This window comes from Hemitrygon akajei, chromosome 16, assembly GCF_048418815.1.
Source record: "Hemitrygon akajei chromosome 16, sHemAka1.3, whole genome shotgun sequence".
NCBI lineage: Eukaryota > Metazoa > Chordata > Chondrichthyes > Myliobatiformes > Dasyatidae > Hemitrygon > Hemitrygon akajei.
The window spans coordinates 4,370,582-4,389,378 of NC_133139.1; the positions used below are offsets into that span (position 1 = coordinate 4,370,582).

Genomic DNA, 18,797 nt, shown 5'->3' on the forward strand with positions numbered 1-18,797 from the left:
TTGAATTTCCTGATAGCTCGGCTTTCTGACGTTGAATGACACGTAATATTGAATGGGATGTGTTTCCTCTTCTGGAACTGTGGAACAAAAGGGCACAATTTATTTGTGGTGGCTTTGCTTAATGTTCTCTTATTTCGAAAAATATTTCAAATTGCCGGAATGGTGTAAAGTTTCTACAATGGATCGAGATGGACCAATGTAATACAGGGGATATATTTTCTCCCTTCGTTCATTGTAAATATCCTATTAGATATGGGGAGGAGTATTACTCAATTGTTCCTGTCAGCAGTGAAAGGATCTACATAGTTCATAGAATAGTACCGCACTATACAGGCCCTTTGGCCTACAATGTTGTGCTGACCCTCAAACCCTGCCTCCCATACAACCCCCCACCTTAAATTACTCCATATACCTGTCCAGTAGTCTCCTAAAGTTCACTAGTGTATCTGCCTCCAACACTGACTCAGACAGTGCATTCCATGCACCAACAACTCTCTGAGTGAAACACTTTCCTCTAATATCCCCCTTGAACTTCCCTCCCCTTACCTTAAAGCCATATCCTCTTGTACCGAGCAGTGGTGCCCTGGGTGAAGAGGCACTGGCTGTCCACTCTGTCTATTCCTCTTAATATCTTGTACACCTTTATCATGTCTCCTCTCAACCTCCTTCTCTCCAAAGAGTAAAGCCCTAGCTCCCTTAATCTCTGATCATAATCCATACTCTCTAAACCAGACAGCATCCTGGTAAATATAGATGTAGACATAGAAACTTCCTTTAGACATATTTAAATGGAAATATTTTGTTTTATCGGCAAAGTAATTGCTTCATTCACCCATCTCTCAGATAACCTTGGCATCCTCTCTATCTGTGAATATCTACCAGAACTCAGAATGCATTATATTAATGTCCATCAAGTGGTAATTTTACAGGATAAGTTATCTGTGTGACCTAAATGCAGAGAAGGGGCAAACATATCGGATAACTACCACAGATGATCTTACTTACCAATGGTAGATGGGAGTTCCATTTGATCTGCAGGGCAAGAAAGATTGTTATCAACAACACCATTACAGATCATTGTCATGTCTCAGCAAACTGAAATTCCTGTTGAAATCTTAATCTTAATTTGCCTGCCATTCGTGTTCAGCAGTAACATTTAATACAGATTTAGACTTATTGTCTACGGACTCTGCTGTCAGTCATTAGATTGTCTGTTGCTTCAACGCCTCAGTAGAGGTATGAACATTTGGTGGTTGAGCAGCTAAAGGATTGGGGTGGGATTGGAACTTGCACCTGATTCTGGTGCTGCCACCTCTGCAGGTAATCCCCTACTATAGACTGAGTGACATAGAAGACAAAGAAGAACATGAAGGAATGTGTCAATAAGTACCTGATACATAGAGGCTGTTCTTTTCCAGTTCGTATGTCCCAAGGTTAGACATGTCATTGGTCTTCTTTACAACTACTACATACACACGTTCTCTGATGACTCCTTGAAAACCAGTCTCATTTTTGAACGAACAATTTGCTGTCACTCTGGTGCTGTCATCTATTACCTCCCTGTAGAAAAGTAAAGGAAGTTTTTTCAAAGCAATTGGCATATTACCAGAAAGTCAATTTTGAGTTTCTATGTCCGAATATAATTTCTTTTCTTGTCTAACTTCAGGAGTTGAATTTACATTTGGCATACACTGCAATCAGGACTGCTAATTTCAGGCACTTTATAGTGGTGCAAAATTACTTGTACTTTTTGGTATCTGTGAAATTAGATTGTCTAATTATTCTTGCAGCATGACACAAACAGAATGATTTTAGTAAGTGATCTTAATGAATAGTTCCCATTTGTTACCTGAATGAGTATAAGACGCAATTCAGGAATGTTGCATTGATGCTGCTGTTCAGGAACAGATCTGTGAGCTGTACGGGAGAGAAACAATGGTTTACAACGTTCGATGCATTGGAATTGATGGACTGAAATGTGAACAGCTGCATAACTGATTGAATCTCTCACCTCAGCTGTAATCAGTTTGGCTTGTTCTGTGAAGTTTGATTGAATTTCCTGATAGCTCGGCTTCATGACGTTGAATGCCACGTAATACTGAATGGGATTTGTTTCCTCTTCTGGAACTGTGGAACAAAAGGGCACAATTTATTTGTGGTGGCTTTGCTTAATGTTCTCTTATTTCGAAAAATATTTCAAATTGCCGGAATGGTGTAGAGTTTCTACAATGGATCGAGATGTGCCAATGTAATACAGGGGATATATTTTCTCCCTTCGTTCATTGTAAATATTTTATTAGATATGGGGAGGAGGATTACTCAATTGTTCCTGTCAGCAGTAAAAGGATGTACATAGAACATAGAATAGTACCGCACTTTACAGGCCCTTTGGCCCACAATGTTGTGCTGACCCTCAAACCCTGCCTCCCATACAACCCCCCATCTTAAATTACTCCATATACCTTTCTAGTAGTCTCTTAAAGTTCACTAGTGTATCTGCCTGCAACACTGACTAAGGCAGTGCATTCCATGCACAACCCACTCTCTGAGTGAAACACTTTCCTCTAATATCCCCCTTGAACTTCCCTCCCCTTAAATGACAGCCATATCCTCTTGTACCAAGCAGTGGTGCCCTGGGTGAAGAGGCACTGGCTGTCCACTCTGTCTATTCCTCTTAATATCTTGTACACCTTTATCATGTCTCCTCTCAACCTCCTTCTCTCCAAAGAGTAAAGCCCTAGCTCCCTTAATCTCTGATCATAATCCATACTCTCTAAACCAGACAGCATCCTGGTAAATATAGATGTAGACATAGAAACTTCCTTTAGACATATTTAAATGGAAATATTTTGTTTTATCGGAAAAGTAATTGCTTCATTCACCCATCTCTCAGATAACCTTGGCATCCTCTCTATCTGTGAATATCTACCAGAACTCAGAAGGCATTTTATTAATGTCCATCAAGTGGTAATTTTACAGGATAAGTTATCTGTGTGACCTAAATGCATAGAAGGGACAAATATATCGGATAACTACCACAGATGATCTTACTTACCAATGGTAGACGGGATTTCCAGTTGATCTGCAGGGTAAGAAAGATTGTTATCAACAACACCATTACAGATCATTGTCATGTCTCAGCAAACTGAAATTCCTGTTGAAATTTTAATTTTAATTTGTCTGCCATTTGTGTTCAGCAGTAACATTTAATACAGATTTAGAATTATTGTCTACGGACTCTGCTGTCAGTCATTAGATTGTCTGTTGCTTCAACTCCTCAGTTGAGGTATGAACATTCAGTTGTTGAGCAGCTAAAGGATTGGGGTGGGATTGGAACTTGCACCTGATTCTGGTGCTGCCACTTCTGCAGGTAATTCCCTACTATAGACTGAGTGACATAGAAGACAAAGAAGAACATGAAGGAATGTGTCAATAAGTACCTGATACATAGAGGCTGTTCTTTTCCAGTTCGTATGTCCCAAGGTTAGACATGTCATTGGTCTTCTTTACAACTACTACATACACACGTTCTCTGATGACTCCTTGAAAACCAGTCTCATTTTTGAATGAACAATTTGCTGTCACTCTGGTGCTGTCATCTATTACCTCCCTGTAGAAAAGCAAAGGAAGTTTTTTCAAAGCAATTGGCATATTACCAGAAAGTCAATTTTGAGTTTCTATGTCCGAATAAAATTTCTTTTCTTGTCTAACTTCAGGAGTTGAATTAACATTTGGCATACACTGCAATCAGGACTGCTAATTTCAGGCACTTTATAGTGGTGCAAAATTACTTGTACTTTTTGTTATCTGTGAAATTAGATTGTCTAATTATTCTTGCAGCATGACGCAAACAGAATGATTTTAAGAAGTGATCTTAATGAAGAGTTCCCATTTGTTACCTGAATGAGTATAAGACGCAATTCAGGAATGTTGCATTGATGCTGCTGTTCAGGAACAGATCTGTGAGCTGTACGGGAGAGAAACAATGGTTTACAACGTTCGATGCATTGGAATTGATGGACTGAAATGTGAACAGCTGCATAACTGATTGAATCTCTCACCTCAGCTGTAATCAGTTTGGCTTGTTCTGTGAAGTTTGATTGAATTTCCTGATAGCTCGGCTTCATGACGTTGAATGCCACGTAATAATGAATGGGATTTGTTTCCTCTTCTGGAACTGTGGAACAAAAGGGCACAATTTATTTGTAGTGGCTTTGCTTAATGTTCTCTTATTTCAAAAAATATTTCAAATTGCCGGAATGCTGTAGAGTTTCTACAATGGATCGAGATGTGCCAATGTAATACAGGGGATATATTTTCTCCCTTCGTTCATTGTAAATATTTTATTAGATATGGGGAGGAGGATTACTCAATTGTTCCTGTCAGCAGTGAAAGGATGTACATAGAACATAGAATAGTACCGCACTTTACAGGCCCTTTGGCCCATAATGTTGTGCTGACCCTCAAACCCTGCCTCCCATACAACCCCCTTCTTAAATTACTCCATACACCTTTCTAGTAGTCTCTTAAAGTTCACTAGTGTATCTGCCTGCAACACTGACTAAGGCAGTGCATTCCATGCACAACATACTCTCTGAGTGAAACACTTTCCTCTAATATCCCCCTTGAACTTCCCTCCCCTTACCTTACAACCGTATCCTCTTGTACCGAGCAGTGGTGCCCTGGTGAAGAGGCACTGGCTGTCCACTCTGTCTATTCCTCTTAATATCTTGTACACATTTATCATGTCTCCTCTCAACCTCCTTCTCTCCAAAGAGTAAAGCCCTAGCTCCCTTAATCTCTGATCATAATCCATACTCTCTAAACCAGACAGCATCCTGGTAAATATAGATGTAGACATAGAAACTTGTTTTGGACATATTTAAATGGAAATATTTTGTTTATCGGCAAAGTAATTGCTTCATTCACCCATCTCTCAGATAACCTTGGCATCCTCTCTCTGTGTGAATATCTACCAGAACTCAGAAGGCATTTTATTAATGTCCATCAAGTGGTAATTTTACAGGATAAGTTATCTGTGTGACCTAAATGCAGAGAAGGGACAAACATATCGGATAACTACCACAGATGATCTTACTTACCAATGGTAGACGGGATTTCCAGTTGATCTGCAGGGTAAGAAAGATTGTTATCAACAACACCATTACAGATCATTGTCATGTCTCAGCAAACTGAAATTCCTGTCGAAATTTTAATCTTAATTTGCCTGCCATTCGTGTTCAGCAGTAACATTTAATACAGATTTAGTATTATTCTCTATGGACTCTTCTCTCAGTCATTAGATTGTCTGTTGCTTCAATGCCTCAGTTGAGGTATGAACATTCGGTGGTTGAGCAGCTAAAGGATTGGCGTGGGATTGGAACTTGCACCTGATTCTGGTGCTGCCACCTCTGCAGGTAATCCCCTACTATAGACTGAGTGACATAGAAGACAAAGAAGAACATGAAGGAATGTGTCAATAAGTACCTGATACATAGAGGCTGTTCTTTTCCAGTTCGTATGTCCCAAGGTTAGACATGTCATTGGTCTTCTTTACAACTACTTCATACACACGTTCTCTGATGACTCCTTGAAAACCAGTCTCATTTTTGAACGAACAATTTGCTGTCACTCTGGTGCTGTCATCTATTACCTCCCTGTAGAAAAGTAAAGGAAGTTTTTTCCAAGCGATTGGCATATTACCAGAAAGTCAATTTTGAGTTTCTATGTACAAATAAAATTTCTTTTCTTGTCTAACTTCAGGAGTTGAATTTACATTTGGCATACACTGCAGTCAAGACTGCTAATTTCCAGCACTTTATAGTGGTGCAAAATTACTTGTACTTTTTGGTGTCTGTGAAATTCGATTGTCTAATTATTCTTGCAGCATGACGCAAACAGAATGATTTTAAAAAGTGATCTTGATGAGGAGTTCCCATTTGTTACCTGAATGAGTAGAAGATGCAGTTCAGGAATGTTGCATTGATGCTGCTGTTCAGGAACAAATCTGTGAGCTGTACGATAGAGAAACAATTATTTACAATGTTCGATGAATTGGAATTGATGGACTGAAATGTGAACAGCTGCATAACTGATCGAATTTCTCACCTCAGCTGTAATCAGTTTGGCTTGTTCTGTGGACTTTGATTGAATTTCCTGATAGCTCGGCTTTCTGACGTTGAATGCCACGTAATAATGAATGGGATTTGTTTCCTCTTCTGGAACTGTGGAACAAAAGGGCACAATTTATTTGTGGTGGCTTTGCTTAATGTTCTCTTATTTCGAAAAATATTTCAAATTGCCGGAATGCTGTAGAGTTTCTACAATGGATCGAGATGTGCCAATGTAATACAGGGGATATATTTTCTCCCTTCGTTCATTGTAAATATTTTATTAGATATGGGGAGGAGGATTACTCAATTGTTCCTGTCAGCAGTGAAAGGATGTACATAGAACATAGAATAGTACCGCACTTTACAGGCCCTTTGGCCCCCAATGTTGTGCTGACCCTCAAACCCTGCCTCCCATACAACCCCCCATCTTAAATTACTCCATACACCTTTCTAGTAGTCTCTTAAAGTTCACTAGTGTATCTGCCTGCAACACTGACTAAGGCAGTGCATTCCATGCACAACCCACTCTCTGAGTGAAACACTTTCCTCTAATATCCCCCTTGAACTTCCCTCCCCTTACCTTACAACCGTATCCTCTTGTACCGAGCAGTGGTGCCCTGGTGAAGAGGCACTGGCTGTCCACTCTGTCTATTCCTCTTAATATCTTGTACACATTTATCATGTCTCCTCTCAACCTCCTTCTCTCCAAAGAGTAAAGCCCTAGCTCCCTTAATCTCTGATCATAATCCATACTCTCTAAACCAGACAGCATCCTGGTAAATATAGATGTAGACATAGAAACTTGTTTTGGACATATTTAAATGGAAATATTTTGTTTATCGGCAAAGTAATTGCTTCATTCACCCATCTCTCAGATAACCTTGGCATCCTCTCTCTGTGTGAATATCTACCAGAACTCAGAAGGCATTTTATTAATGTCCATCAAGTGGTAATTTTACAGGATAAGTTATCTGTGTGACCTAAATGCAGAGAAGGGACAAACATATCGGATAACTACCACAGATGATCTTACTTACCAATGGTAGACGGGATTTCCAGTTGATCTGCAGGGTAAGAAAGATTGTTATCAACAACACCATTACAGATCATTGTCATGTCTCAGCAAACTGAAATTCCTGTCGAAATTTTAATCTTAATTTGCCTGCCATTCGTGTTCAGCAGTAACATTTAATACAGATTTAGTATTATTCTCTATGGACTCTTCTCTCAGTCATTAGATTGTCTGTTGCTTCATTGCCTCAGTTGAGGTATGAACATTCGGTGGTTGAGCAGCTAAAGGATTGGCGTGGGATTGGAACTTGCACCTGATTCTGGTGCTGCCACCTCTGCAGGTAATCCCCTACTATAGACTGAGTGACATAGAAGACAAAGAAGAACATGAAGGAATGTGTCAATAAGTACCTGATACATAGAGGCTGTTCTTTTCCAGTTCGTATGTCCCAAGGTTAGACATGTCATTGGTCTTCTTTACAACTACTTCATACACACGTTCTCTGATGACTCCTTGAAAACCAGTCTCATTTTTGAATGAACAATTTGCTGTCACTCTGGTGCTGTCATCTATTACCTCCCTGTAGAAAAGCAAAGGAAGTTTTTTCAAAGCGATTGGCATATTACCAGAAAGACAATTTTGAGTTTCTGTGTCTGAATAAAATTTCTTTTCTTGTCTAACTTCAGGAGTTGAATTAACATTTGGCATACACTGCAGTCAAGACTGCTAATTTCCAGCACTTTATAGTGGTGCAAAATTACTTGTACTTTTTGGTGTCTGTGAAATTCGATTGTCTAATTATTCTTGCAGCATGACGCAAACAGAATAATTTTAAAAAGTGATCTTGATGAGGAGTTCCCATTTGTTACCTGAATGAGTAGAAGATGCAGTTCAGGAATGTTGCATTGATGCTGCTGTTCAGGAACAAATCTGTGAGCTGTACGATAGAGAAACAATTATTTACAATGTTCGATGAATTGGAATTGATGGACTGAAATGTGAACAGCTGCATAACTGATCGAATTTCTCACCTCAGCTGTAATCAGTTTGGCTTGTTCTGTGGACTTTGATTGAATTTCCTGATAGCTCGGCTTTCTGACGTTGAATGCCACGTAATAATGAATGGGATTTGTTTCCTCTTCTGGAACTGTGGAACAAAAGGGCACAATTTATTTGTGGTGGCTTTGCTTAATGTTCTCTTATTTCGAAAAATATTTCAAATTGCCGGAATGCTGTAGAGTTTCTACAATGGATCGAGATGTGCCAATGTAATACAGGGGATATATTTTCTCCCTTCGTTCATTGTAAATATTTTATTAGATATGGGGAGGAGGATTACTCAATTGTTCCTGTCAGCAGTGAAAGGATGTACATAGAACATAGAATAGTACCGCACTTTACAGGCCCTTTGGCCCCCAATGTTGTGCTGACCCTCAAACCCTGCCTCCCATACAACCCCCCATCTTAAATTACTCCATACACCTTTCTAGTAGTCTCTTAAAGTTCACTAGTGTATCTGCCTGCAACACTGACTAAGGCAGTGCATTCCATGCACAACCCACTCTCTGAGTGAAACACTTTCCTCTAATATCCCCCTTGAACTTCCCTCCCCTTACCTTACAACCGTATCCTCTTGTACCGAGCAGTGGTGCCCTGGTGAAGAGGCACTGGCTGTCCACTCTGTCTATTCCTCTTAATATCTTGTACACATTTATCATGTCTCCTCTCAACCTCCTTCTCTCCAAAGAGTAAAGCCCTAGCTCCCTTAATCTCTGATCATAATCCATACTCTCTAAACCAGACAGCATCCTGGTAAATATAGATGTAGACATAGAAACTTGTTTTGGACATATTTAAATGGAAATATTTTGTTTATCGGCAAAGTAATTGCTTCATTCACCCATCTCTCAGATAACCTTGGCATCCTCTCTCTGTGTGAATATCTACCAGAACTCAGAAGGCATTTTATTAATGTCCATCAAGTGGTAATTTTACAGGATAAGTTATCTGTGTGACCTAAATGCAGAGAAGGGACAAACATATCGGATAACTACCACAGATGATCTTACTTACCAATGGTAGACGGGATTTCCAGTTGATCTGCAGGGTAAGAAAGATTGTTATCAACAACACCATTACAGATCATTGTCATGTCTCAGCAAACTGAAATTCCTCTTGAAATTTTAATCTTAATTTGCCTGCCATTCGTGTTCAGCAGTAACATTTAATACAGATTTAGTATTATTCTCTATGGACTCTTCTCTCAGTCATTAGATTGTCTGTTGCTTCATTGCCTCAGTTGAGGTATGAACATTCGGTGGTTGAGCAGCTAAAGGATTGGCGTGGGATTGGAACTTGCACCTGATTCTGGTGCTGCCACCTCTGCAGGTAATCCCCTACTATAGACTGAGTGACATAGAAGACAAAGAAGAACATGAAGGAATGTGTCAATAAGTACCTGATACATAGAGGCTGTTCTTTTCCAGTTCGTATGTCCCAAGGTTAGACATGTCATTGGTCTTCTTTACAACTACTTCATACACACGTTCTCTGATGACTCCTTGAAAACCAGTCTCATTTTTGAATGAACAATTTGCTGTCACTCTGGTGCTGTCATCTATTACCTCCCTGTAGAAAAGCAAAGGAAGTTTTTTCAAAGCGATTGGCATATTACCAGAAAGTCAATTTTGAGTTTCTGTGTCTGAATAAAATTTCTTTTCTTGTCTAACTTCAGGAGTTGAATTAACATTTGGCATACACTGCAGACAAGACTGCTAATTTCCAGCACTTTATAGTAGTGCAAAATTACTTGTACTTTTTGGTGTCTGTGAAATTCGATTGTCTAATTATTCTTGCAGCATGACGCAAACAGAATGATTTTAAAAAGTGATCTTGATGAGGAGTTCCCATTTGTTACCTGAATGAGTAGAAGATGCAGTTCAGGAATGTTGCATTGATGCTGCTGTTCAGGAACAAATCTGTGAGCTGTACGATAGAGAAACAATTATTTACAATGTTCGATGAATTGGAATTGATGGACTGAAATGTGAACAGCTGCATAACTGATCGAATTTCTCACCTCAGCTGTAATCAGTTTGGCTTGTTCTGTGGACTTTGATTGAATTTCCTGATAGCTCGGCTTTCTGACGTTGAATGCCACGTAATAATGAATGGGATTTGTTTCCTCTTCTGGAACTGTGGAACAAAAGGGAACAATTTATTTGTGGTGGCTTTGCTTAATGTTCTCTTATTTCGAAAAATATTTCAAATTGCCGGAATGCTGTAGAGTTTCTACAATGGATCGAGATTTGCCAATGTAATACAGGGGATATATTTTCTCCCTTCGTTCATTGTAAATATTTTATTAGATATGGGGAGGAGGATTACTCAATTGTTCCTGTCAGCAGTGAAAGGATGTACATAGAACATAGAATAGTACCGCACTTTACAGGCCCTTTGGCCCACAATGTTGTGCTGACCCTCAAACCCTGCCTCCCATACAACCCCCCATCTTAAATTACTCCATACACCTTTCTAGTAGTCTCTTAAAGTTCACTAGTGTATCTGCCTGCAACACTGACTAAGGCAGTGCATTCCATGCACAACCCACTCTCTGAGTGAAACACTTTCCTCTAATATCCCCCTTGAACTTCCCTCCCCTTACCTTACAACCGTATCCTCTTGTACCGAGCAGTGGTGCCCTGGTGAAGAGGCACTGGCTGTCCACTCTGTCTATTCCTCTTAATATCTTGTACACATTTATCATGTCTCCTCTCAACCTCCTTCTCTCCAAAGAGTAAAGCCCTAGCTCCCTTAATCTCTGATCATAATCCATACTCTCTAAACCAGACAGCATCCTGGTAAATATAGATGTAGACATAGAAACTTGTTTTGGACATATTTAAATGGAAATATTTTGTTTATCGGCAAAGTAATTGCTTCATTCACGCATCTCTCAGATAACCTTGGCATCCTCTCTCTGTGTGAATATCTACCAGAACTCAGAAGGCATTTTATTAATGTCCATCAAGTGGTAATTTTACAGGATAAGTTATCTGTGTGACCTAAATGCAGAGAAGGGACAAACATATCGGATAACTACCACAGATGATCTTACTTACCAATGGTAGACGGGATTTCCAGTTGATCTGCAGGGTAAGAAAGATTGTTATCAACAACACCATTACAGATCATTGTCATGTCTCAGCAAACTGAAATTCCTGTCGAAATTTTAATCTTAATTTGCCTGCCATTCGTGTTCAGCAGTAACATTTAATACAGATTTAGTATTATTCTCTATGGACTCTTCTCTCAGTCATTAGATTGTCTGTTGCTTCATTGCCTCAGTTGAGGTATGAACATTCGGTGGTTGAGCAGCTAAAGGATTGGCGTGGGATTGGAACTTGCACCTGATTCTGGTGCTGCCACCTCTGCAGGTAATCCCCTACTATAGACTGAGTGACATAGAAGACAAAGAAGAACATGAAGGAATGTGTCAATAAGTACCTGATACATAGAGGCTGTTCTTTTCCAGTTCGTATGTCCCAAGGTTAGACATGTCATTGGTCTTCTTTACAACTACTTCATACACACGTTCTCTGATGACTCCTTGAAAACCAGTCTCATTTTTGAACGAACAATTTGCTGTCACTCTGGTGCTGTCATCTATTACCTCCCTGTAGAAAAGTAAAGGAAGTTTTTTCCAAGCGATTGGCATATTATCAGAAAGTCAATTTTGAGTACAAATAAAATTTCTTTTCTTGTCTAACTTCAGGAGTTGAATTTACATTTGGCATACACTGCAGTCAAGACTGCTAATTTCCAGCACTTTATAGTAGTGCAAAATTACTTGTACTTTTTGGTCTCTGTGAAAATTCGATTATTTGATTATTCTTGCAGCATGACTCAAACAGAATAATTTTAAAAAGTGATCTTGATGAGGAGTTCCCATTTGTTACCTGAATGAGTAGAAGATGCAGTTCAGGAATGTTGCATTGATGCTGCTGTTCAGGAACAAATCTGTGAGCTGTACGATAGAGAAACAATTATTTACAATGTTCGATGAATTGGAATTGATGGACTGAAATGTGAACAGCTGCATAACTGATCGAATTTCTCACCTCAGCTGTAATCAGTTTGGCTTGTTCTGTGGACTTTGATTGAATTTCCTGATAGCTCGGCTTTCTGACGTTGAATGCCACGTAATAATGAATGGGATTTGTTTCCTCTTCTGGAACTGTGGAACAAAAGGGCACAATTTATTTGTGGTGGCTTTGCTTAATGTTCTCTTATTTCGAAAAATATTTCAAATTGCCGGAATGCTGTAGAGTTTCTACAATGGATCGAGATGTGCCAATGTAATACAGGGGATATATTTTCTCCCTTCGTTCATTGTAAATATTTTATTAGATATGGGGAGGAGGATTACTCAATTGTTCCTGTCAGCAGTGAAAGGATGTACATAGAACATAGAATAGTACCGCACTTTACAGGCCCTTTGGCCCCCAATGTTGTGCTGACCCTCAAACCCTGCCTCCCATACAACCCCCCATCTTAAATTACTCCATACACCTTTCTAGTAGTCTCTTAAAGTTCACTAGTGTATCTGCCTGCAACACTGACTAAGGCAGTGCATTCCATGCACAACCCACTCTCTGAGTGAAACACTTTCCTCTAATATCCCCCTTGAACTTCCCTCCCCTTACCTTACAACCGTATCCTCTTGTACCGAGCAGTGGTGCCCTGGTGAAGAGGCACTGGCTGTCCACTCTGTCTATTCCTCTTAATATCTTGTACACATTTATCATGTCTCCTCTCAACCTCCTTCTCTCCAAAGAGTAAAGCCCTAGCTCCCTTAATCTCTGATCATAATCCATACTCTCTAAACCAGACAGCATCCTGGTAAATATAGATGTAGACATAGAAACTTGTTTTGGACATATTTAAATGGAAATATTTTGTTTATCGGCAAAGTAATTGCTTCATTCACCCATCTCTCAGATAACCTTGGCATCCTCTCTCTGTGTGAATATCTACCAGAACTCAGAAGGCATTTTATTAATGTCCATCAAGTGGTAATTTTACAGGATAAGTTATCTGTGTGACCTAAATGCAGAGAAGGGACAAACATATCGGATAACTACCACAGATGATCTTACTTACCAATGGTAGACGGGATTTCCAGTTGATCTGCAGGGTAAGAAAGATTGTTATCAACAACACCATTACAGATCATTGTCATGTCTCAGCAAACTGAAATTCCTGTCGAAATTTTAATCTTAATTTGCCTGCCATTCGTGTTCAGCAGTAACATTTAATACAGATTTAGTATTATTCTCTATGGACTCTTCTCTCAGTCATTAGATTGTCTGTTGCTTCATTGCCTCAGTTGAGGTATGAACATTCGGTGGTTGAGCAGCTAAAGGATTGGCGTGGGATTGGAACTTGCACCTGATTCTGGTGCTGCCACCTCTGCAGGTAATCCCCTACTATAGACTGAGTGACATAGAAGACAAAGAAGAACATGAAGGAATGTGTCAATAAGTACCTGATACATAGAGGCTGTTCTTTTCCAGTTCGTATGTCCCAAGGTTAGACATGTCATTGGTCTTCTTTACAACTACTTCATACACACGTTCTCTGATGACTCCTTGAAAACCAGTCTCATTTTTGAATGAACAATTTGCTGTCACTCTGGTGCTGTCATCTATTACCTCCCTGTAGAAAAGCAAAGGAAGTTTTTTCAAAGCGATTGGCATATTACCAGAAAGTCAATTTTGAGTTTCTGTGTCTGAATAAAATTTCTTTTCTTGTCTAACTTCAGGAGTTGAATTAACATTTGGCATACACTGCAGTCAAGACTGCTAATTTCCAGCACTTTATAGTAGTGCAAAATTACTTGTACTTTTTGGTGTCTGTGAAATTCGATTGTCTAATTATTCTTGCAGCATGACGCAAACAGAATGATTTTAAAAAGTGATCTTGATGAGGAGTTCCCATTTGTTACCTGAATGAGTAGAAGATGCAGTTCAGGAATGTTGCATTGATGCTGCTGTTCAGGAACAAATCTGTGAGCTGTACGATAGAGAAACAATTATTTACAATGTTCGATGAATTGGAATTGATGGACTGAAATGTGAACAGCTGCATAACTGATCGAATTTCTCACCTCAGCTGTAATCAGTTTGGCTTGTTCTGTGGACTTTGATTGAATTTCCTGATAGCTCGGCTTTCTGACGTTGAATGCCACGTAATAATGAATGGGATTTGTTTCCTCTTCTGGAACTGTGGAACAAAAGGGAACAATTTATTTGTGGTGGCTTTGCTTAATGTTCTCTTATTTCGAAAAATATTTCAAATTGCCGGAATGCTGTAGAGTTTCTACAATGGATCGAGATGTGCCAATGTAATACAGGGGATATATTTTCTCCCTTCGTTCATTGTAAATATTTTATTAGATATGGGGAGGAGGATTACTCAATTGTTCCTGTCAGCAGTGAAAGGATGTACATAGAACATAGAATAGTACCGCACTTTACAGGCCCTTTGGCCCACAATGTTGTGCTGACCCTCAAACCCTGCCTCCCATACAACCCCCCATCTTAAATTACTCCATACACCTTTCTAGTAGTCTCTTAAAGTTCACTAGTGTATCTGCCTGCAACACTGACTAAGGCAGTGCATTCCATGCACAACCCACTCTCTGAGTGAAACACTTTCCTCTAATATCCCCCTTGAACTTCCCTCCCCTTACCTTACAACCGTATCCTCTTGTACCGAGCAGTGGTGCCCTGGTGAAGAGGCACTGGCTGTCCACTCTGTCTATTCCTCTTAATATCTTGTACACATTTATCATGTCTCCTCTCAACCTCCTTCTCTCCAAAGAGTAAAGCCCTAGCTCCCTTAATCTCTGATCATAATCCATACTCTCTAAACCAGACAGCATCCTGGTAAATATAGATGTAGACATAGAAACTTGTTTTGGACATATTTAAATGGAAATATTTTGTTTATCGGCAAAGTAATTGCTTCATTCACCCATCTCTCAGATAACCTTGGCATCCTCTCTCTGTGTGAATATCTACCAGAACTCAGAAGGCATTTTATTAATGTCCATCAAGTGGTAATTTTACAGGATAAGTTATCTGTGTGACCTAAATGCAGAGAAGGGACAAACATATCGGATAACTACCACAGATGATCTTACTTACCAATGGTAGACGGGATTTCCAGTTGATCTGCAGGGTAAGAAAGATTGTTATCAACAACACCATTACAGATCATTGTCATGTCTCAGCAAACTGAAATTCCTGTCGAAATTTTAATCTTAATTTGCCTGCCATTCGTGTTCAGCAGTAACATTTAATACAGATTTAGTATTATTCTCTATGGACTCTTCTCTCAGTCATTAGATTGTCTGTTGCTTCAATGCCTCAGTTGAGGTATGAACATTCGGTGGTTGAGCAGCTAAAGGATTGGCGTGGGAATGGAACTTGCACCTGATTCTGGTGCTGCCACCTCTGCAGGTAATCCCCTACTATAGACTGAGTGACATAGAAGACAAAGAAGAACATGAAGGAATGTGTCAATAAGTACCTGATACATAGAGGCTGTTCTTTTCCAGTTCGTATGTCCCAAGGTTAGACATGTCATTGGTCTTCTTTACAACTACTTCATACACACGTTCTCTGATGACTCCTTGAAAACCAGTCTCATTTTTGAATGAACAATTTGCTGTCACTCTGGTGCTGTCATCTATTACCTCCCTGTAGAAAAGCAAAGGAAGTTTTTTCAAAGCGATTGGCATATTACCAGAAAGTCAATTTTGAGTTTCTGTGTCTGAATAAAATTTCTTTTCTTGTCTAACTTCAGGAGTTAAATTTACATTTGGCATACACTGCAGTCAAGACTGCTAATTTCCAGCACTTTATAGTGGTGCAAAATTACTTGTACTTTTTGGTCTCTGTGAAAATTCGATTATCTGATTATTCTTGCAGCATGACTCAAACAGAATAATTTTAAAAAGTGATCTTGATGAGGAGTTCCCATTTGTTACCTGAATGAGTAGAAGATGCAGTTCAGGAATGTTGCATTGATGCTGCTGTTCAGGAACAAATCTGTGAGCTGTACGATAGAGAAACAATTATTTACAATGTTCGATGAATTGGAATTGATGGACTGAAATGTGAACAGCTGCATAACTGATCGAATTTCTCACCTCAGCTGTAATCAGTTTGGCTTGTTCTGTGGACTTTGATTGAATTTCCTGATAGCTCGGCTTTCTGACGTTGAATGCCACGTAATAATGAATGGGATTTGTTTCCTCTTCTGGAACTGTGGAACAAAAGGGAACAATTTATTTGTGGTGGCTTTGCTTAATGTTCTCTTATTTCGAAAAATATTTCAAATTGCCGGAATGCTGTAGAGTTTCTACAATGGATCGAGATGTGCCAATGTAATACAGGGGATATATTTTCTCCCTTCGTTCATTGTAAATATTTTATTAGATATGGGGAGGAGGATTACTCAATTGTTCCTGTCAGCAGTGAAAGGATGTACATAGAACATAGAATAGTACCGCACTTTACAGGCCCTTTGGCCCACAATGTTGTGCTGACCCTCAAACCCTGCCTCCCATACAACCCCCCATCTTAAATTACTCCATACACCTTTCTAGTAGTCTCTTAAAGTTCACTAGTGTATCTGCCTGCAACACTGACTAAGGCAGTGCATTCCATGCACAACCCACTCTCTGAGTGAAACACTTTCCTCTAATATCCCCCTTGAACTTCCCTCCCCTTACCTTACAACCGTATCCTCTTGTACCGAGCAGTGGTGCCCTGGTGAAGAGGCACTGGCTGTCCACTCTGTCTATTCCTCTTAATATCTTGTACACATTTATCATGTCTCCTCTCAACCTCCTTCTCTCCAAAGAGTAAAGCCCTAGCTCCCTTAATCTCTGATCATAATCCATACTCTCTAAACCAGACAGCATCCTGGTAAATATAGATGTAGACATAGAAACTTGTTTTGGACATATTTAAATGGAAATATTTTGTTTATCGGCAAAGTAATTGCTTCATTCACCCATCTCTCAGATAACCTTGGCATCCTCTCTCTGTGTGAATATCTACCAGAACTCAGAAGGCATTTTATTAATGTCCATCAAGTGGTAATTTTACAGGATAAGTTATCTGTGTGACCTAAATGCAGAGAAGGGACAAACATATCGGATAACTACCACAGATGATCTTACTTACCAATGGTAGACGGGATTTCCAGTTGATCTGCAGGGTAAGAAAGATTGTTATCAACAACACCATTACAGATCATTGTCATGTCTCAGCAAACTGAAATTCCTCTTGAAATTTTAATCTTAATTTGCCTGCCATTCGTGTTCAGCAGTAACATTTAATACAGATTTAGTATTATTCTCTATGGACTCTTCTCTCAGTCATTAGATTGTCTGTTGCTTCAACGCCTCAGTTGAGGTATGAACATTCAGTGGTTGAGCAGCTAAAGGATTGGGGTGGGATTGGAACTTGCACCTGATTCTGGTGCTGCCACCTCTGCAGCTAATCCCCTACTATAGACTGAGTGACATAGAAGACAAAGAAGAACATGAAGGAATGTGTCAATAAGTACCTGATACATAGAGGCTGTTCTTTTCCAGTTCGTATGTCCCAAGGTTAGACATGTCATTGGTCTTCTTTACAACTACTTCATACACACGTTCTCTGATGACTCCTTGAAAACCAGTCTCATTTTTGAACGAACAATTTGCTGTCACTCTGGTGCTGTCATCTATTACCGCCCTGTAGAAAAGCAAAGGAAGTTTTTTCAAAGCGATTGGCATATTACCAGAAAGTCAATTTTGAGTTTCTGTGTCTGAATAAAATTTCTTTTCTTGTCTAACTTCAGGAGTTGAATTAACATTTGGCATACACTGCAATCAGGACTGCTAATTTCAGGCACTTTATAGTGGTGCAAAATTACTTGTACTTTTTGGTATCTGGGAAATTCGATTATCTGATTATTCTTGCAGCATGACACAAACAGAATAATTTTAAAAAGTGATCTTGATGAAGAGTTCCCATTTGTTACCTGAATGAGTAGAAGATGCAATTCAGGAATGTTGCATTGATGCTGCTGTTCAGGAACAGATCTGTGAGCTGTACGGGAGAGAAACAATTGTTTACAATGTTCGATGCATTGGAATTGATGGACTGAAATGTGAACAGCTGCATCACTGATTGAATCTCTCACCTCAGCTGTAATCAGTTTGCCTTGTTCTGTGGACTTTGATTGAATTTCCTGATAGCTCGGCTTTCTGACGTTGAATGCCACGTAATAATGAATGGGATGTGTTTCCTCTTCTGGAACTGTGGAACAAAAGGGCACAATCTGTTTGTGGTGGCTTTGCTTAATGTTCTCTTATTTCCAAAAATATTTCAAATTGCCGGAATGCTGTTGAGTTTCTACAATGGATGAAGTATTCTCATAGTTACAAGATTTAAACATAGAAAATTAATTTAGGTAATTAGCAAATGGAAGTATTTGGTTTTAATTAGCAACCAAATTGTTACTTTTGTTGAGCTCTCAGAGAATCTTGGGTTCTGTATAATTTGTGAGTCTCTAAACCAATAATCAGAAGGCTTCAGTTCACAACACTG

At 39.4% G+C, this 18,797-nt stretch overlaps 1 protein-coding gene across 4 annotated transcripts in view; it reads right to left on the bottom strand.

Annotated features, from left to right (window-relative positions):
• Window positions 1-18,797, bottom strand: part of LOC140739707 (mucin-16-like) — a 112,658-nt gene that overhangs the window by 70,462 nt on the left and 23,399 nt on the right. Inside the window, exons 7-42 of one of the 4 annotated variants that reach the window (XM_073068129.1) lie at window positions 18,391-18,506; window positions 18,229-18,296; window positions 17,770-17,939; window positions 17,385-17,411; window positions 16,343-16,458; window positions 16,181-16,248; window positions 15,721-15,890; window positions 15,336-15,362; window positions 14,294-14,409; window positions 14,132-14,199; window positions 13,673-13,842; window positions 13,288-13,314; window positions 12,246-12,361; window positions 12,084-12,151; window positions 11,632-11,801; window positions 11,247-11,273; window positions 10,205-10,320; window positions 10,043-10,110; window positions 9,584-9,753; window positions 9,199-9,225; window positions 8,157-8,272; window positions 7,995-8,062; window positions 7,536-7,705; window positions 7,151-7,177; window positions 6,109-6,224; window positions 5,947-6,014; window positions 5,488-5,657; window positions 5,103-5,129; window positions 4,062-4,177; window positions 3,900-3,967; window positions 3,441-3,610; window positions 3,056-3,082; window positions 2,012-2,127; window positions 1,850-1,917; window positions 1,391-1,560; window positions 1,006-1,032 (exon numbers count right to left, since the gene is read on the bottom strand). In XM_073068129.1, the coding sequence (XP_072924230.1) occupies window positions 1,006-1,032; window positions 1,391-1,560; window positions 1,850-1,917; window positions 2,012-2,127; window positions 3,056-3,082; window positions 3,441-3,610; window positions 3,900-3,967; window positions 4,062-4,177; window positions 5,103-5,129; window positions 5,488-5,657; window positions 5,947-6,014; window positions 6,109-6,224; window positions 7,151-7,177; window positions 7,536-7,705; window positions 7,995-8,062; window positions 8,157-8,272; window positions 9,199-9,225; window positions 9,584-9,753; window positions 10,043-10,110; window positions 10,205-10,320; window positions 11,247-11,273; window positions 11,632-11,801; window positions 12,084-12,151; window positions 12,246-12,361; window positions 13,288-13,314; window positions 13,673-13,842; window positions 14,132-14,199; window positions 14,294-14,409; window positions 15,336-15,362; window positions 15,721-15,890; window positions 16,181-16,248; window positions 16,343-16,458; window positions 17,385-17,411; window positions 17,770-17,939; window positions 18,229-18,296; window positions 18,391-18,506 (3,429 nt within the window). The remainder of the gene's footprint in view (window positions 1-1,005; window positions 1,033-1,390; window positions 1,561-1,849; window positions 1,918-2,011; window positions 2,128-3,055; window positions 3,083-3,440; window positions 3,611-3,899; window positions 3,968-4,061; window positions 4,178-5,102; window positions 5,130-5,487; window positions 5,658-5,946; window positions 6,015-6,108; window positions 6,225-7,150; window positions 7,178-7,535; window positions 7,706-7,994; window positions 8,063-8,156; window positions 8,273-9,198; window positions 9,226-9,583; window positions 9,754-10,042; window positions 10,111-10,204; window positions 10,321-11,246; window positions 11,274-11,631; window positions 11,802-12,083; window positions 12,152-12,245; window positions 12,362-13,287; window positions 13,315-13,672; window positions 13,843-14,131; window positions 14,200-14,293; window positions 14,410-15,335; window positions 15,363-15,720; window positions 15,891-16,180; window positions 16,249-16,342; window positions 16,459-17,384; window positions 17,412-17,769; window positions 17,940-18,228; window positions 18,297-18,390; window positions 18,507-18,797) is intronic. The other 3 variants (XM_073068130.1, XM_073068131.1, XM_073068132.1) reach the window with 3 other exon arrangements.